Here is a 13,821-nt window from a genome sequence, read left to right as displayed (position 1 = left end):
AACTAGGTTTTTTTCCTTCAAATAATAAATATAAATATACCTTCTCATATTTTCAAAGATTCAGGTATTAGAATAAGTAAATATCATTGTAGATCTGGTTGGTATAAACCAGTTCATAAACTGTATAAATTAACAGGGATTTCATGGACTCTATTTGCTGATTGAACAGAATGATTTAGGAGAACCCCGTGACAATTATTGCATCAGGTTCAGTGAGATCCTATCCTTAGCCAGTGAGACGTATGATGAAGCCAGATTGTTTATACAACCTCTTTAAAAACTCTCTTTGCATTTTATTTTCTCTTGACTTATCCCATTTGATCCATTCAGGCACAGGCCAGGGTGTTCCACTGCAAATCCAATAAAGAATTGTTAAATCCTTAAACACTGTTAATTTAGACTGTAGTGTAAATGATTTAGAGAAAAACATACCTTACATTCTGATTTTTTGTCACTTAGTTGTAGAAATAATTTACATTATTTGTCATCAAATGTGAAATGCTGTTAAAATAATTTTAAAAATAGTTACAGTTCTGGTTTGAAAATTTTATTTTTTTACTTATTCTCACTGCTTCATATTTTAGGATCTTCTTCATCGCGTAGAAGATTTTCAGAAATACAGTGAAAATGTCCTCTCTGAAGAAATTCCCAGTGCTTCAAAACTACAAGAACTTTTAGAAGTCAGTTTTGACTTTGATGTTGACCTTCCTCAGCTTAGTGAATTAAGAATACGCTTAGAACAAGCACGCTGGTTGGAAGATGTGCAAAATGTTTGCTTGGACCATACTTCCCTTACTCTTGATGATATGAGAAGACTCATAGATTCTGGTGTTGGACTAGCACCTCACCCTGCAGTTGAGAAGGCAATGGCTAGGCTCCAAGAACTTTTAACAGTGTCTGAACACTGGGATGACAAGGCTAGAACCCTGATAAAAGCCAGGTAGAAAATAAATCCTGCTGTTTCAGAACTCTTAAAATCCCCATTGCTTTTCAGTGATTAAATTATTATTTTTTCCTCAACCTGAACTAAAAATGAAGAAAAATGTGTTCTGCTATTGTTAAAAACAACAATGATGAAATTGTATTTCTAGTACAAGAAAGTTATATTTCTTTGGTAACCAATAATTAATATTTTGTTAGCAATTTTATTGCTGATTATTATTTTAAACATTACCTTGAGAATGTAAGTTACTTAATAATATTTAAAATAAAGGAAGGGAAATAGTTTCACATAGTACAGTTAGTCCTCAACATACAACCATTCATTCAGAGACAGTTTGAAGTTATGCTGGAGATAAGCTAATAATGGTTAATACTGGTTCTTCAAGCTCTGGCTGTTTCAGCACCCAGCAGTCATGTGATTGCAATCTGGATGCTTGCCAACTGGTTCACAATTAAGACTGATTGCAGTGCCTTGTGATCATGTGATCGCCATTTGCAACCTTACCTGCTAATTTTCCAAAAATGCCAATGTGGAAGTGCTCCTCAGGCATTCTCATCATGCCAGATGCTTCCATTGCCCTGCGATAGGGTCAACTTGGTAGTTTAAGGTGTTTTGGATTGCAGCTCCAATACTCTCTTTCCCTGGCCATTCTGATGCAAAGACAACCTGATATATCAATGCTCTTCCATAGGCCAACTCTTTCTAGTTCTGAATTGCTAACAGGCATGTCCAGTAATCACTGATTGGAGTTGCAATCCAACAATATTAAAAAGTTTAAATTTGGGGACTAAAGCTAGTCATAAACTCATAAAGCTAGTTTTATGGTTTTGTAACAAGTTCACGCTATAATATGCCACACTGAAGAAAGCAATAAAGTTTTAACTTGTTTTAACTTATAAATGTATAATTCAAACTTTAATGTTTTTTTAGAAACCTTTGAATTTGGGAGGCAGGTGTCTTCAACAAGGTCTTGGGCTTAATTTTCTCTACTGGGAGAAACTTGTGTTTCAATAATTTGTAGACAAGGATTCGCACAATTCACATATTCTTCTATACAGAAGCAACAAAAACCTAAGGATGGAAAACTTACGTATCAAGTAGATGACTTATTGGGACTCTTTATTTGTATATAGAATTACTCACTTTTCTGAATCTTGGCAAGAATCTGTCCTTTTATTATACTGAGGCATTATTTGGGGGGAGTGTTGCTTCTTTATAGGAGAGATTTTTTTGACTTTCTAGTTTTTAAGTGATAACAGTACGGCATGACAAAACTCTGTGTTTTCTTTATTTTAAGGCCACGACAGTCATTAAGCAGTCTTGAAGCAATAGTGAAAGAAATAGATGTTATCCCTGCTTATCTTCCAAATGGAATAGCTCTGAAAGATGCTGTAAAGAAGGCCAAAGACTGGCTACAGGAAGTGGAGAGCCTCCAGGTAGGAAGAAAAATATAATAATTGCAGGTGATGTTCATGCTTTAATTTGACTATACTTTTATTTCTCAGATCTGTGATGTTTGATTGTAAGCAGTTGCAGTAATATTACTGTAAATGATGTTTCCTTAAAAAGAATAATGATTCCTCTAAAAAAACAACAAAGAAGACTTCTTGTACGTTATAAAATGTATACTATAAGGCTTCTGCAGCAATCTAGATAAACACTTTTTATTTTAAAAATTCATATCTCTATTTGGCTATTTGATAGCTATAACAAATTATAAAAGCAGTAATATAGTTGATTATTACTTACAATGAAAAGTAATATAAGACATTATAAAAGCAGAAATGACTGCTGTTATCTAATGTCTGATTTCATTTTGTATATCTTCGTAATTATCATCTTCACTGAATATTTGTAACATTTCTGCATTATTAGGCTGGTGGACGTGTGCCTGTGTTAGATATGCTTGTAGAACTTATTACAAGAAGTCGCTCTATTCCTGTTCATCTGGATTATCTGCCAAGGCTGGAGTCTTTAGTAGCTGAAGTTCAAGCTTGGAAAGAATGTGCCAGCAATACTTTCTTGACTGAGGACTCTTCCTATTCTCTACTGGAGGTAATTTATTTCCATATTTACTTTGAGTAGAAAATTTATGCAGGCCTATCATAGAAATTAAATGATAATTAAGAATTAAGGTTTTGTCAACTGCTTGACTAGGATTTACAAGATGAACACTCTTTTTAAGATCTCAGGCTTGCCCTGGCCAATAATGGAAGTAGAAACCTTGCAGGTTGAAATGTAACAGCTCCTTGGACTTTTTTCCCCTTTTTTAACAAGAATTAAAAATGTCATCAAAGAAGAAAGCCAGCAACTTCCAAGTAAAAATTCAAGCCTTATTTAAAATACAAGCAAGGTTCAGTTTTTGTGCTATTTTCATCTGCCCATGCAATACAGGGAGTTTAGTCTCACCCTTTGGGCAGGGTGCTTATCATGTGTATAGTGTTATTTTAACAGATCATCTCATCTTAGGGTAATTCTTCTGCCCTCACATGAGGAATCTTTTATGCTTATTTTTTATGTGTGTGTATGTTGGCGAACTGAAGAAAGCACTTTAATTGATGATTGGGATGGATAATGCTGTGGAATGTTTCCCTTTCCATTGTCATGGCTCATGGAGGTAGATGAGGAAGAAAAAAATGTGCTACACTCCAGGCTATTCAGTTACTGGTATTGTAGGCAAGCACTCCCACCTCCCTGGCTTAGTTCTATTAATTATTTTGTAAAATTTTGGAAGTACCTGCCAAACTTTAAATTGCATGTTGGCATTTTAATCTGGGTATGTTCAAATTGGCATGAGGGCTTTTAGAAATAGATAATATATGCATTCTATATAATCATTGAATGGTCCCTTATTCCTCCAGAGCAGGCTTAGCAGAACACATTGTGATACAAAAGAAGAAAATATAATTTTAATTTTTATCAGGTGTTATGTCCAAGATGTGACATTGGGACGTCAGGATTTAAAAGAAAAACAAAGAAAACAAAAGAATCTGTTCCAAATGGGAAGAAAAAGAGCACCAAACCTGAGAGCTTATGTGATTTAGAAAGAGCTTTATCTGAGTGTAAGGAAACTGTAGCTGCGGTATGTATATATTCTGAAAAGAATTTAATGAATGTATGTGCTTAGAACAGCTTGGTATTTTATGAAGCTTCTTTTTTCCATTCTTTCAGAGACAGAATTGTACATTAGCACCTTTTTTGCTTAGAATACTAATGTATATTCTTGAAGTTACTAAAGTAAAACCAGATTTTCTATGCATTTAATTTCAACGTAGTCTGTGAAGAAAAGTAAAGCTTTGCATTCGGCATCTAAGATTAACAGTTGTCCAAATGGCAGATAGTGAACTGTATTTCAAAAAGATTTGAGAAATCAACAGAATTCATTTTCCTTAGAGCTTTTTTTGCAAGAGTTATAGAAAATTGTAACTGAACATTTTAGGGATTTTTTTTAAGGTCTCTAAATAATTTTCATGTAATTTGTTATCAGATGGCCATGCTCGGTGAAGCCCGTTTAAAAGAAATGGAGGCACTGCATTCTCTGAGAGCAATAAATGAAGAAAAAACCTTTTCTGATGATCAGAATGTAGAGATCAAAGTTTGTCTCTGTCAGAGAGAGCCGGCAGCACCAATGATACAATGTGAGCTGTGCAGAGCAATGTTCCATACCAGCTGTGTTTCAGTGCCCAGCACTTTGCAGGAACCTTGTATATGGCTTTGTCCTCACTGCCATAGATCTGAAAAGCCACCTTTAGAAAAGATTCTACCTTTACTGGCTTCTTTACAGCGAATTCGGGTGAGACTGCCTGAGGGAGATGCCTTACGGTATATGATAGAGAGAACCGTGAACTGGCAACATAGAGCACAACAAATGTTATCCTCAGGGAATATAAAACTTTTACCTGACAAAGTAGACTCAGGGATATTGTACAGCAAATGGCAAACCATGGCAGGCCAGTTGCAGGAGACCAATAAGGTAAGATTCTAGTTATATCCTAGCAAAGTCTGTCTGAACACCAGCATGGATGCTTCCGCATTTTACTAGTTAGATAAATAATACAAAATAATAATAATAATAATAATAATAATAATAATAATAATAATAATAATAATAATAATAATAATAATAATAATAATGATGATGGATATGGGGTCTACAGAGGTATAAAAATGTATAGTGATTTTCAAAATTGTTAGTTGATCAGCTAGATATAGTCCTGCAGTGATGTGAATTTGAAGGGAAAAAAGTGAACGGACATCCATCCTCCCTCCCTCCCTCCCTCCACCAAACTAATAACTCAGGGCAGCTCATAGCACCAATGATAAGAACATAAAAAATAATAGTTAAGAATATCCTGGAAAAAGGCCAGCTGCCAGTACCCTTAAACCAACATTCTTCGATACATGACAAACCACAATCACTAGACTCCACCCTCACCCTATCTCAACCCCTGGGAGAAAAATCACATTTATAATGCCTTCTGGACAGCTAAAAGTGAGGGGGCTTGCCAGATTTCAGGTGGGATAATTTTCTGTAGGGCAAGGGCTGCTATTAAGACAATATGCTTTCTAGGTCTCACTAGAAGACAGTATTTGAGAGAAGAAACCTGGAGTGTGTGCACCCTGTTTAGTGGAGTAGGCAGATAATTCTCAAGGAGAGGCACCACTGCAGATAACCTGAAACTATGCTAGTATAGATTTTTAACTGTGATAAGCAGCACCTTGAATTGTACCTTGAAAGAAAATGGAAGTCAGTGCAACTCAAACAGCAGTGGGTAATGGGCAAACTGAGGGACAGCAGCATACATCACTGAGTTCTGGACCAGTTGTAAATTCTAGTTGGCTTTCAAGGGCAGCCCCACGCAGAATGTAGTGCAGAATGTAATTGAACTGAGAAATGATCAAGGCATGGGTGACTTAGAGCAAAGCTTCTCAATTCATCAATGAGCACAATTGATGCATAAGATGGGTCTTTACAAAAGCTTGCTATTCACAGTTCTCATCTGCCTCCTAGGCAGGAGCCATGAGTCTTGGAGAATCCACAATTGTAGACCAGTTCTGTCCATAGGAGTGCTACCCCATCAAAAATCAAATGTGATATTTCTTCAAATCCATAACTCCAAATCATTCTGTCTTACCAAGACTAGGATATATAATTAATATTATATATTAATTATACTGATGATATTTAGCTTCTTGCCAATGGATGACTTCACCTAGTAGTTGCATATAGATTTTAAATAGGAACAGACCGGAACTCTGAGGCATCCTACAAAGCAAGGACTTGGACCTCTCTCTTCTGATTCTGATTCCAAGTGGAACTGGCCATGGAGGAAGGAAGAGAACCACTGGAAAATAATGCTTCCCGCAACCCCTGAAACCAGGCCAGAATGATAATATGGTCGATGGCTTTGAAAACTGTTGAGATCCAGGAGGGCCTATCTTGAGTCCTCTAGTGGTCTTCCATAAGAGGGAACAGTGCTGTTTCATTACTGTAACTCAGCTTGAAAACAAAGTGAAAATGGTGCAGATAATTCATTTCATCTAGAGCAGGGGTGTCAAACTGCTGGCCCATGGGCCGGATGCGTCATCCAGAAGCCACGCCCACCCCATTGCTGGCAATGGCGAAAAGGCTAATACATTGCGCGACATCATGTGACGTCGCGTGTTTGACATGTCTGATCTAGAGTCCTCTGAAGCTGAGTTCGTATTATCAATGCAGCCTTCCGTAAGTAGGGAAGATTGGAGACTGGATGACAGATGCTTGAAGGTTCAAAAAAGACCTCTTAAGAAGGTAGTGCACAACCATGTCCTTCAGGGAATATGGCTTCACTCTGTCTTGCAATAAGGTATTAACCACAGCTTGGACTCTACTGCATGCCACCTTCTGGAGGCCTTAACCAGAAGTGTAGCTCTTGAAACAAATAGCTGAACTGACAGCTGTGAGGATTCTCTATTTCTTCAGAATAAACAGTGGCCAATTATTTAACGTATTTGTCTGATGATAAATGAAATCCTCAGTAACTCAACAGTGCAGTATATGGGTATAGTGTGTATTTAAATGGATGCACATGCCTGATCCAATAATAAATATAGTTGCACAGTATTAAATTTTGATAAATTGCTATTCAGATAAAATGCTATCGATGTATTTCAAGCTATTTTAAGTATTTGGTCTTGATTCATATATATATATTTATTAACTGTTAGTACATTTGTCCATGAATATTGCCCTTTACCAGTTTACCTACAGATTTCAGCTACTTGATGTCATTGTCAAAAATCTTCCCATATAGAAGTGAATAGATAATTTTTCCTTGGATTGTTTTTTCCCCCGATCTGCTTGGTTGTTATGAAACTGTGTATAAACATCCCTTTACTTTGGACTTTCAGAATACTCTTCAATCAGCTATTCTGATGTTACTTGAGACAGTCAATCTCAAACTCAGTCAATCTTGGACCAAATCAGCTGACTGTCTTAGGGTGTGAGGGAATGGGAATTTGGAAAAAGAAGGAAAAGAAGAATAATATAAAAAAGGACTAATTCAGAGCAAAGTCTGTCTAGTGTTTTTCCTAGTGATCTGTGGTGATATCTATGCATAAGATGCAGAAGCAATTTATATTGCTCCCTTCCTTGAGTAATTGGTTTTCATTAACTATTCCCTGATTGTTATCCTTGGTAATAGCTATTGATAGATGTCTTCTCAGTTTAATTATCTTTTAATGTAATCTAAGTGTATGATTATTTATGCCATTGATTCCATAAAAGTAATTATTCATAGTGTAAAACAGGCCTGTACAACTTGTAGAGAGGAAAGGGCTACATTAATAAATTGAAAATCATTGCAGGCTGCAAAAGAATAATTGGTATGCCAGTCAGTTGTTCTATGGTTAGGAGATTAGCAGCATTGGATCTGGTGGTAGCAATGAGGCCTGGAGGTACTGAGTAGCATATTTCAATGGTGGAAGTAGTGGTGAATTTATATTTTAAAAAAATGCTAGAGGGCTACAAAAGTCTGCTTGATGAAAGCTGTATGTTGTGCAGGCCTGGTCTAAAGTAATTTTTTTCATGTCTGTCCTGAATGTAAATTAATAAAATTATTAAATAATTTCAAGTTTTGATATTGGTGTAAAAAATTGATACTCCTCTTTCCACACCATTTATATAATTATAAATTTGTATTGCATATCTGTTTAGGCAGGCCCTTTTCAATATAATGGGGAATGTAGTTCAATTCTGTTAATTATGTATTTGATTGTTGTTTTACTATAGTTTTCTCTGCACTATATCTTTTGGTGGAGGCAAACTTTAGTGTAGAAGACATTTTCTTCATACCTGCACAAATCACAATCCTTATAACATTTTTTTTGTTTTAGAAGCTTAATCTTATTTGTGAAATGGATATATCTATTTACTGATTAGAGTGACAACTGAAGCAGCTTAAAAACATTAGGCACACATGAATAAATACCCCCCTTCTATATAGAAGAGGGAGGGAGGGAGGGACAGAGAGAGACTAAAATTAAACAATAAATACTATAGATAATCCTCTCTCTCCCCTATATTGCTTATTTTTAGAATGATTTGTTATTTTCTTGGTTTAATAACTCTAGCTTTATGCTTTACATCAAACTACTTGGAAACAATAATTAAATTGGTTAAATTCCTGACTTCTTAATCAAATGTGCTATTACTGATTTTCTTGTAAAGACTTAATTTTCTTTTAAAATTGTATTGCGTATTTTGGTTCCAAAATGAATAGGAACAAAAATGTAACTTTCTAAAGGTAAAGTATGAAGTAGACAATTCTGATTTAATCAATAATACTGTACATATCAATTTATTAGACATTTATGTTTATAGACTATTACAAGAAAAAATATTTAATTTTTTTAAAAATCAGGTTTCACAGACAATTGGTGCCACATCTTTCTCATTGCCTCATGAGTGGAATAACAGATCAATGCATTTACATTCACCTTTTTCTACAGGACAAAATTGCATCCCCCTTCATAGTAAGTATTTTTACTTCCTGGTATTGAAGTATAAAATCCTAAATACATTATGAGATATCTCATGTCTCTTACAGTCCTATAAGATCTGATAGCATGGGTGTGCCCCAGGCCCTTTCAGTAAAATAACCCTATCTGATGGAGGCTAGGAAGGATATACCGTACCTTTGTCACAACATCTGCCCTTGGAATACTATCCCTCCCAAGATATATTTGGTCCCCACTCTGGTTGTGTTAAAAATACTCAGAAAACCTGGCTGTGTCCCCAGTTAAAGAAGCTGCTGGCTCTTGCATATTTGCTTGTCTTTTAATGGTTGGGAATTTTTATGGCTTTAAAATGCATTATATGATGAATTCTATTGTACACTGTCCAGAGTTGTTTAGAACAGGACCATCTTATTCAGTTATAAAATAAATAAATACATCTCAAGAGGCATGCCTTTTCTGTTGACACTCCTGCCTCTGAGAGTACTATTTCTCTTTAGAGATCCATTTGGCTACCTTACTCTATCTTAGAAAAGCATTGAAGACCTAGTTTTTGGACCAGAATGGGATAACTCACCACGGCCAACTTGCTGTGGCCAACTCACCACGACCAATTTGCCATGGGACATCTCGCCTCAGGACAATTCCATGGGATAACTCAATGCAATGTTATCCACAACTGTTTCTCTGACATTATTTCCATTTTTGTGGAAATGGACAAAAATGAAAATGTCAAAGAAATAGTGACAGATAACATCACGTTGAGTTTTTCCCCTGGTGAGTTTGCCCATGGTGAATTAACCACGGCAAGTTGTCCCATGGCAATTTGGCCACAGTGAGATCACCCTGATGAGTTGGCCACGGGTTGTCTTAGACCCTTTTTGGATAGGCCATATCTAAGGTGTTTTGTGATCCTGCTGAGTGATAATTTATAAGGAATGGCTGGAAATGCTTCTTAACGTTTAATTTTGGCATTTTTTGTATGATTTTTTTTATTCACACTTTAATGCTGATTGCTTTGAATCTTTTTGATTTTGTGGTCATAAATCAAATATTTATGGACAATATATAAATGTACATAGGTGTGTGTATTTTTATACAAATATAAGTGTTTGTAAAATGAATTTCCTTTGTCACCTCTGGAGAATTAAAAAAAATCCATCTTGGATTTGTTGTAGCTATAAGTACAGAATTGAATGAGCTATTGATGGAAGCCCAATTACTACAAGTATCACTACCTGAAATACAAGAACTATATGAGATCTTATTTACAAAGCAAAAGTCATTAGTAGGACCAACAAGTGAAAAAGTAAGTATTGGACTAGACTCTTAGAAACTGTAGCATTGCTTGGGCACAGTTTCTGGAAGAGTAGGTTTTTTTAAAAAAATATTTTACTTGTTCTAGAAGAAGTGAAGAGTAATCAAGGGCATTTCCAGAATGTTAAAAAAAAGTGCCACAAGCATTGTGGATGTGGCTAATCAGTGTATACATATCAATGTATCCATGGTAATTTTTGAACTGTACCAGTCGTACATTTCAGCTCTCAGCTCATTCCTCAGCATGTCATTGTGAGAGCAGTGGGATCCACAGATACTTCCTTAAGAATATTTTTTACTATTCCTACTCTTAATAGGAGAACTAAATTAATGCAGACATTATTGTTATTAGTTTTCTCTTTTTATCATGCTTACCAGCCACCAGGAAGACTCCACCAGAGATTTATGTCACTCTTCTTATATATCCCTCAACAGCACCATTGTGCTTCCTGACCTTCTGTGGAGGTGGCTGTAATGAAGAGGGACCATCATGTTCCTGTAGAATTTTTCTGTAGAATTTAGAAGATGCCAGCCAATATTTCATTGTTCAGTGCAGGCAAACAAAAGCATTATGAAGGTAGAGGAGGAAGGGGTGTCTGGTGATATAAACAAGATAGACCATTATTAAGAGATACTGGAAAAAGTTAAATACCACTTGTGGCCCCAGGGCTTTCCATGAGACATAAACTTTGCTATAGTGAAGATACATCTCTCGCCAAAAGAAAGGTTATTGGCTTTTAACCAGTGGAAATACTGGTTAAAAGGAGAATCCACACTTTCCAAATAATACACTATCCCTTTCCCAAATTTTTAAAATAAAATTTTATTAATTCAAGCCTACATAAACACTAAGAAAAAGACATTGTAAAGCTATACAACAAGACAATGTACAGATTATTTTTATAATTATCCAAAGTTAAGTACATTGCTACAAATGTGGTTCTTGTACACAGAGAATTGCTGCATAAAAAATAAGCATAAGAAATGGTTAACATAGTATTTAATGTAAATATGTTTCTTATAGAATGATTGTCGAGGAAAGAGAGATGGAATTTGTTCTATGGAAAAGAAGCTGAAGAGACGCTTTGAAAGAGAGAATTTCTGCAGTGAGATGAGAGCAAGAGTAAGAAAAATAGATCCAAACAAGAAAAAAATGAAATTGACTCATTTGAGGGAGCTGAGCAAATTAGAACGAGAGGGGCTGCTTGGCATCCAGCATATCGGCGAAAGTCAGTTGCTTTTTTCAGAAATGTCATTCTCTGAACAGGAAGACTCTGAAGATGAGAATGCCATTTGTCCAGCTGTCAACTGCCTACAGCCTGAAGGTGATGAGGTAAATTGAAACAAACACTTGTGGAGTAAATGGAATAAAAAAATACATAATACAAGGATATCTATTCCATTGCCCTACTTAATTAAAGGAATTCAGAGTTAAGGTATTTTTTAACAACTGTCCCATCTGTTCACAAATTTTCGTTGGAAGGGCAAAACCAGCTATCCTGGTAGCTAGTTCATTGTTAAGCTACTTTTATCATCAACAAGTTTCTTCTCGCATTCATCTGTAATCTATATCTCACATTTTAAGACCATTAGAATGATTTAAGTCTCTTAAATAATAATCCTCCCACATGGTTCATGTTACATCTATAGAAAATTAGCATTTTGTTTTCTATACTGTTGGAGGATCTTAAGTTATCTACCTCTTTCTTAAGACATAGTATTCAGAACTAGGCCTGGTGGATAGCATGACATATATTGTTGAAATTTTGACTGTTAACCAACATATATAATAATGCTACATACTGAGGACTTTTCTGGATTTTTTTCTGCCTAGGTGGACTGGGTCCAGTGTGATGGCTGCTGCAACCAGTGGTTTCATCAAGTGTGCGTGGGTGTTTCTCCAGAGATGGCAGAAAAAGAAGACTATATTTGTACAAGCTGTACCAGAAAAGATTCTCCATACTGAAAGTAAATAATTTGATGAGCATTCAGGACTGTAGAAGAGAAAATGATATTTTTCTCCATAAAGCCACTGGGCTGGTTTTAAAGCCACATTGCAAATGGTGCTACTTCTGTCCTCATGGGATCATTTTTTCAGACTTAAAACAATTTGACACTTTTGTATTTTTATTCTTTAAACTGTTTGTGGTTATTAAGGTTTGAAATGCTGACTCTTTTGGTCCGGGGTTTTCGCCTGTTTGGAAGGCATCAAGATGTGCACCTTTTCATGTATAGAATTCAATTACCTCTTTGGAATTTACCAGCACACTTAAATCAGCTCTGTCTAGATGCAAAGCAGTGCACTAAACATCCCCATAACTCTCTTTTTGAAGAAATCCCTGTTTACTCTTGAACATTTTTAAAAATGTTAGATTTTTTTCATTTTGATTTTGTAGACTAGATTTATTTATCTGAGCAATAACTTCTGTGTCTGCTTTCAGTGACTGGAATTATAATTCCAAACAGCGTGTTGGTGCTTTTAGCATTGGTTAATGTACAGAAAGCAAATGTTTAGGTTCTAGTATCACTGATGACACTAGTGATGTAGGAAACAAGAAAGCTCTGTAAAGTAATGCCCACAGCTGTATTTTGGCTTTTTCTTTTTTGGTAGCTTGTATCAAATGTTGCAGTTTATATTGTGGAATAAACAAATGGTTATGTTACAAAATTCAACACTGGTGTCTTAAGAGAAGTTGAATTGCAGCCACTTTTATGGCACTTTTTCACATATTTTTTTAAAAGCATCTATGCCGCTGCATATTCAGATTAATTACTCTTTTTTCATCCTGGAAAGCCTTATTATTTTTAAAAAATCAAACAGACAAGACTCCTTGTAGGTCACGTTTGGGACAAACCTGGTAGTTTGTTATTTTGTGACAAATATGTGGACAATCTTTTACAATTTTGTGATGGTTCTTACCTATAGTAGACACAAATATGGCTAAGATCAGGTAAATGATTCTTAGAAACAGGCTGTGTTAGATCAGTAGTCCTATCTGAATATAATGTGGGAGAAGAAAAATTGCTGCATTGTTCATTAAGAAAAACATTCAAAGTGTAAGGAACAAAATAAGGAATTAAGGCAGACATGTCAAACTCACGACATCACATGACATTGCATAACGTATCAGAGCTTTTTCTCCATTGCCAGCAATAGAGTGGGCGCAGTTTCCTGATGATGCGTCCGGCCCATGGGCCGGCAGTTTGACACCCCTGAATTAAGGTATTGTAGAGGTATAAGATGATACAGGTTCAAATCTTTACCTATTTATATTGCTTACTTGGTGCCTTTGGGCCATTCACTCACTCTCAGGCCAATCTACCCTTTGGTTGATTTGGGGATAATGAAATGATATTGCTATATATATACGGCTGGGAACTTTCAAAGGAAATGTAGGATATAAATGCAATGGAAGAAGAAAAAGAAGCTTTCAAGATTCTGTCTCAGTGCTTGGAGGCTGTGGTATTTGGGCTACCCAAATCTTAGCAAGTTCCACCTTTAATCTTGGATACACAATCTGGGGACCTTCCTGGACTCATACTACCTGCTTAATTAGTAAATTGTA

At 35.7% G+C, this 13,821-nt stretch overlaps 1 protein-coding gene across 3 annotated transcripts in view; it reads left to right on the top strand.

The window, feature by feature from the left end:
* The window catches only part of KDM5B (lysine demethylase 5B), a 63,783-nt gene extending 50,855 nt beyond the window's left edge, over positions 1 to 12,928 (top strand). For 2 of the 3 annotated variants that reach the window (XM_081326059.1, XM_081326058.1), the window contains 9 exons: positions 585 to 940; positions 2,241 to 2,379; positions 2,819 to 2,998; positions 3,867 to 4,025; positions 4,431 to 4,916; positions 8,845 to 8,956; positions 10,117 to 10,247; positions 11,280 to 11,588; positions 12,090 to 12,928. In XM_081326059.1, coding sequence (XP_081182185.1) covers positions 585 to 940; positions 2,241 to 2,379; positions 2,819 to 2,998; positions 3,867 to 4,025; positions 4,431 to 4,916; positions 8,845 to 8,956; positions 10,117 to 10,247; positions 11,280 to 11,588; positions 12,090 to 12,221 — 2,004 coding nt within the window. In that variant the 3' untranslated portion in view covers positions 12,222 to 12,928. The remainder of the gene's footprint in view (positions 1 to 584; positions 941 to 2,240; positions 2,380 to 2,818; positions 2,999 to 3,866; positions 4,026 to 4,430; positions 4,917 to 8,844; positions 8,957 to 10,116; positions 10,248 to 11,279; positions 11,589 to 12,089) is intronic. The other variant, XM_081326060.1, reaches the window with a different exon arrangement.
* The last annotated feature ends 893 nt before the right edge of the window (positions 12,929 to 13,821 follow it).

This window comes from Vipera berus (genome assembly GCF_964194415.1).
Source record: "Vipera berus genome assembly, chromosome: 3".
NCBI lineage: Eukaryota > Metazoa > Chordata > Lepidosauria > Squamata > Viperidae > Vipera > Vipera berus.
Note: the sequence above shows the minus strand (reverse complement) of the source record. Positions and strands in the feature narration are given on the sequence as shown.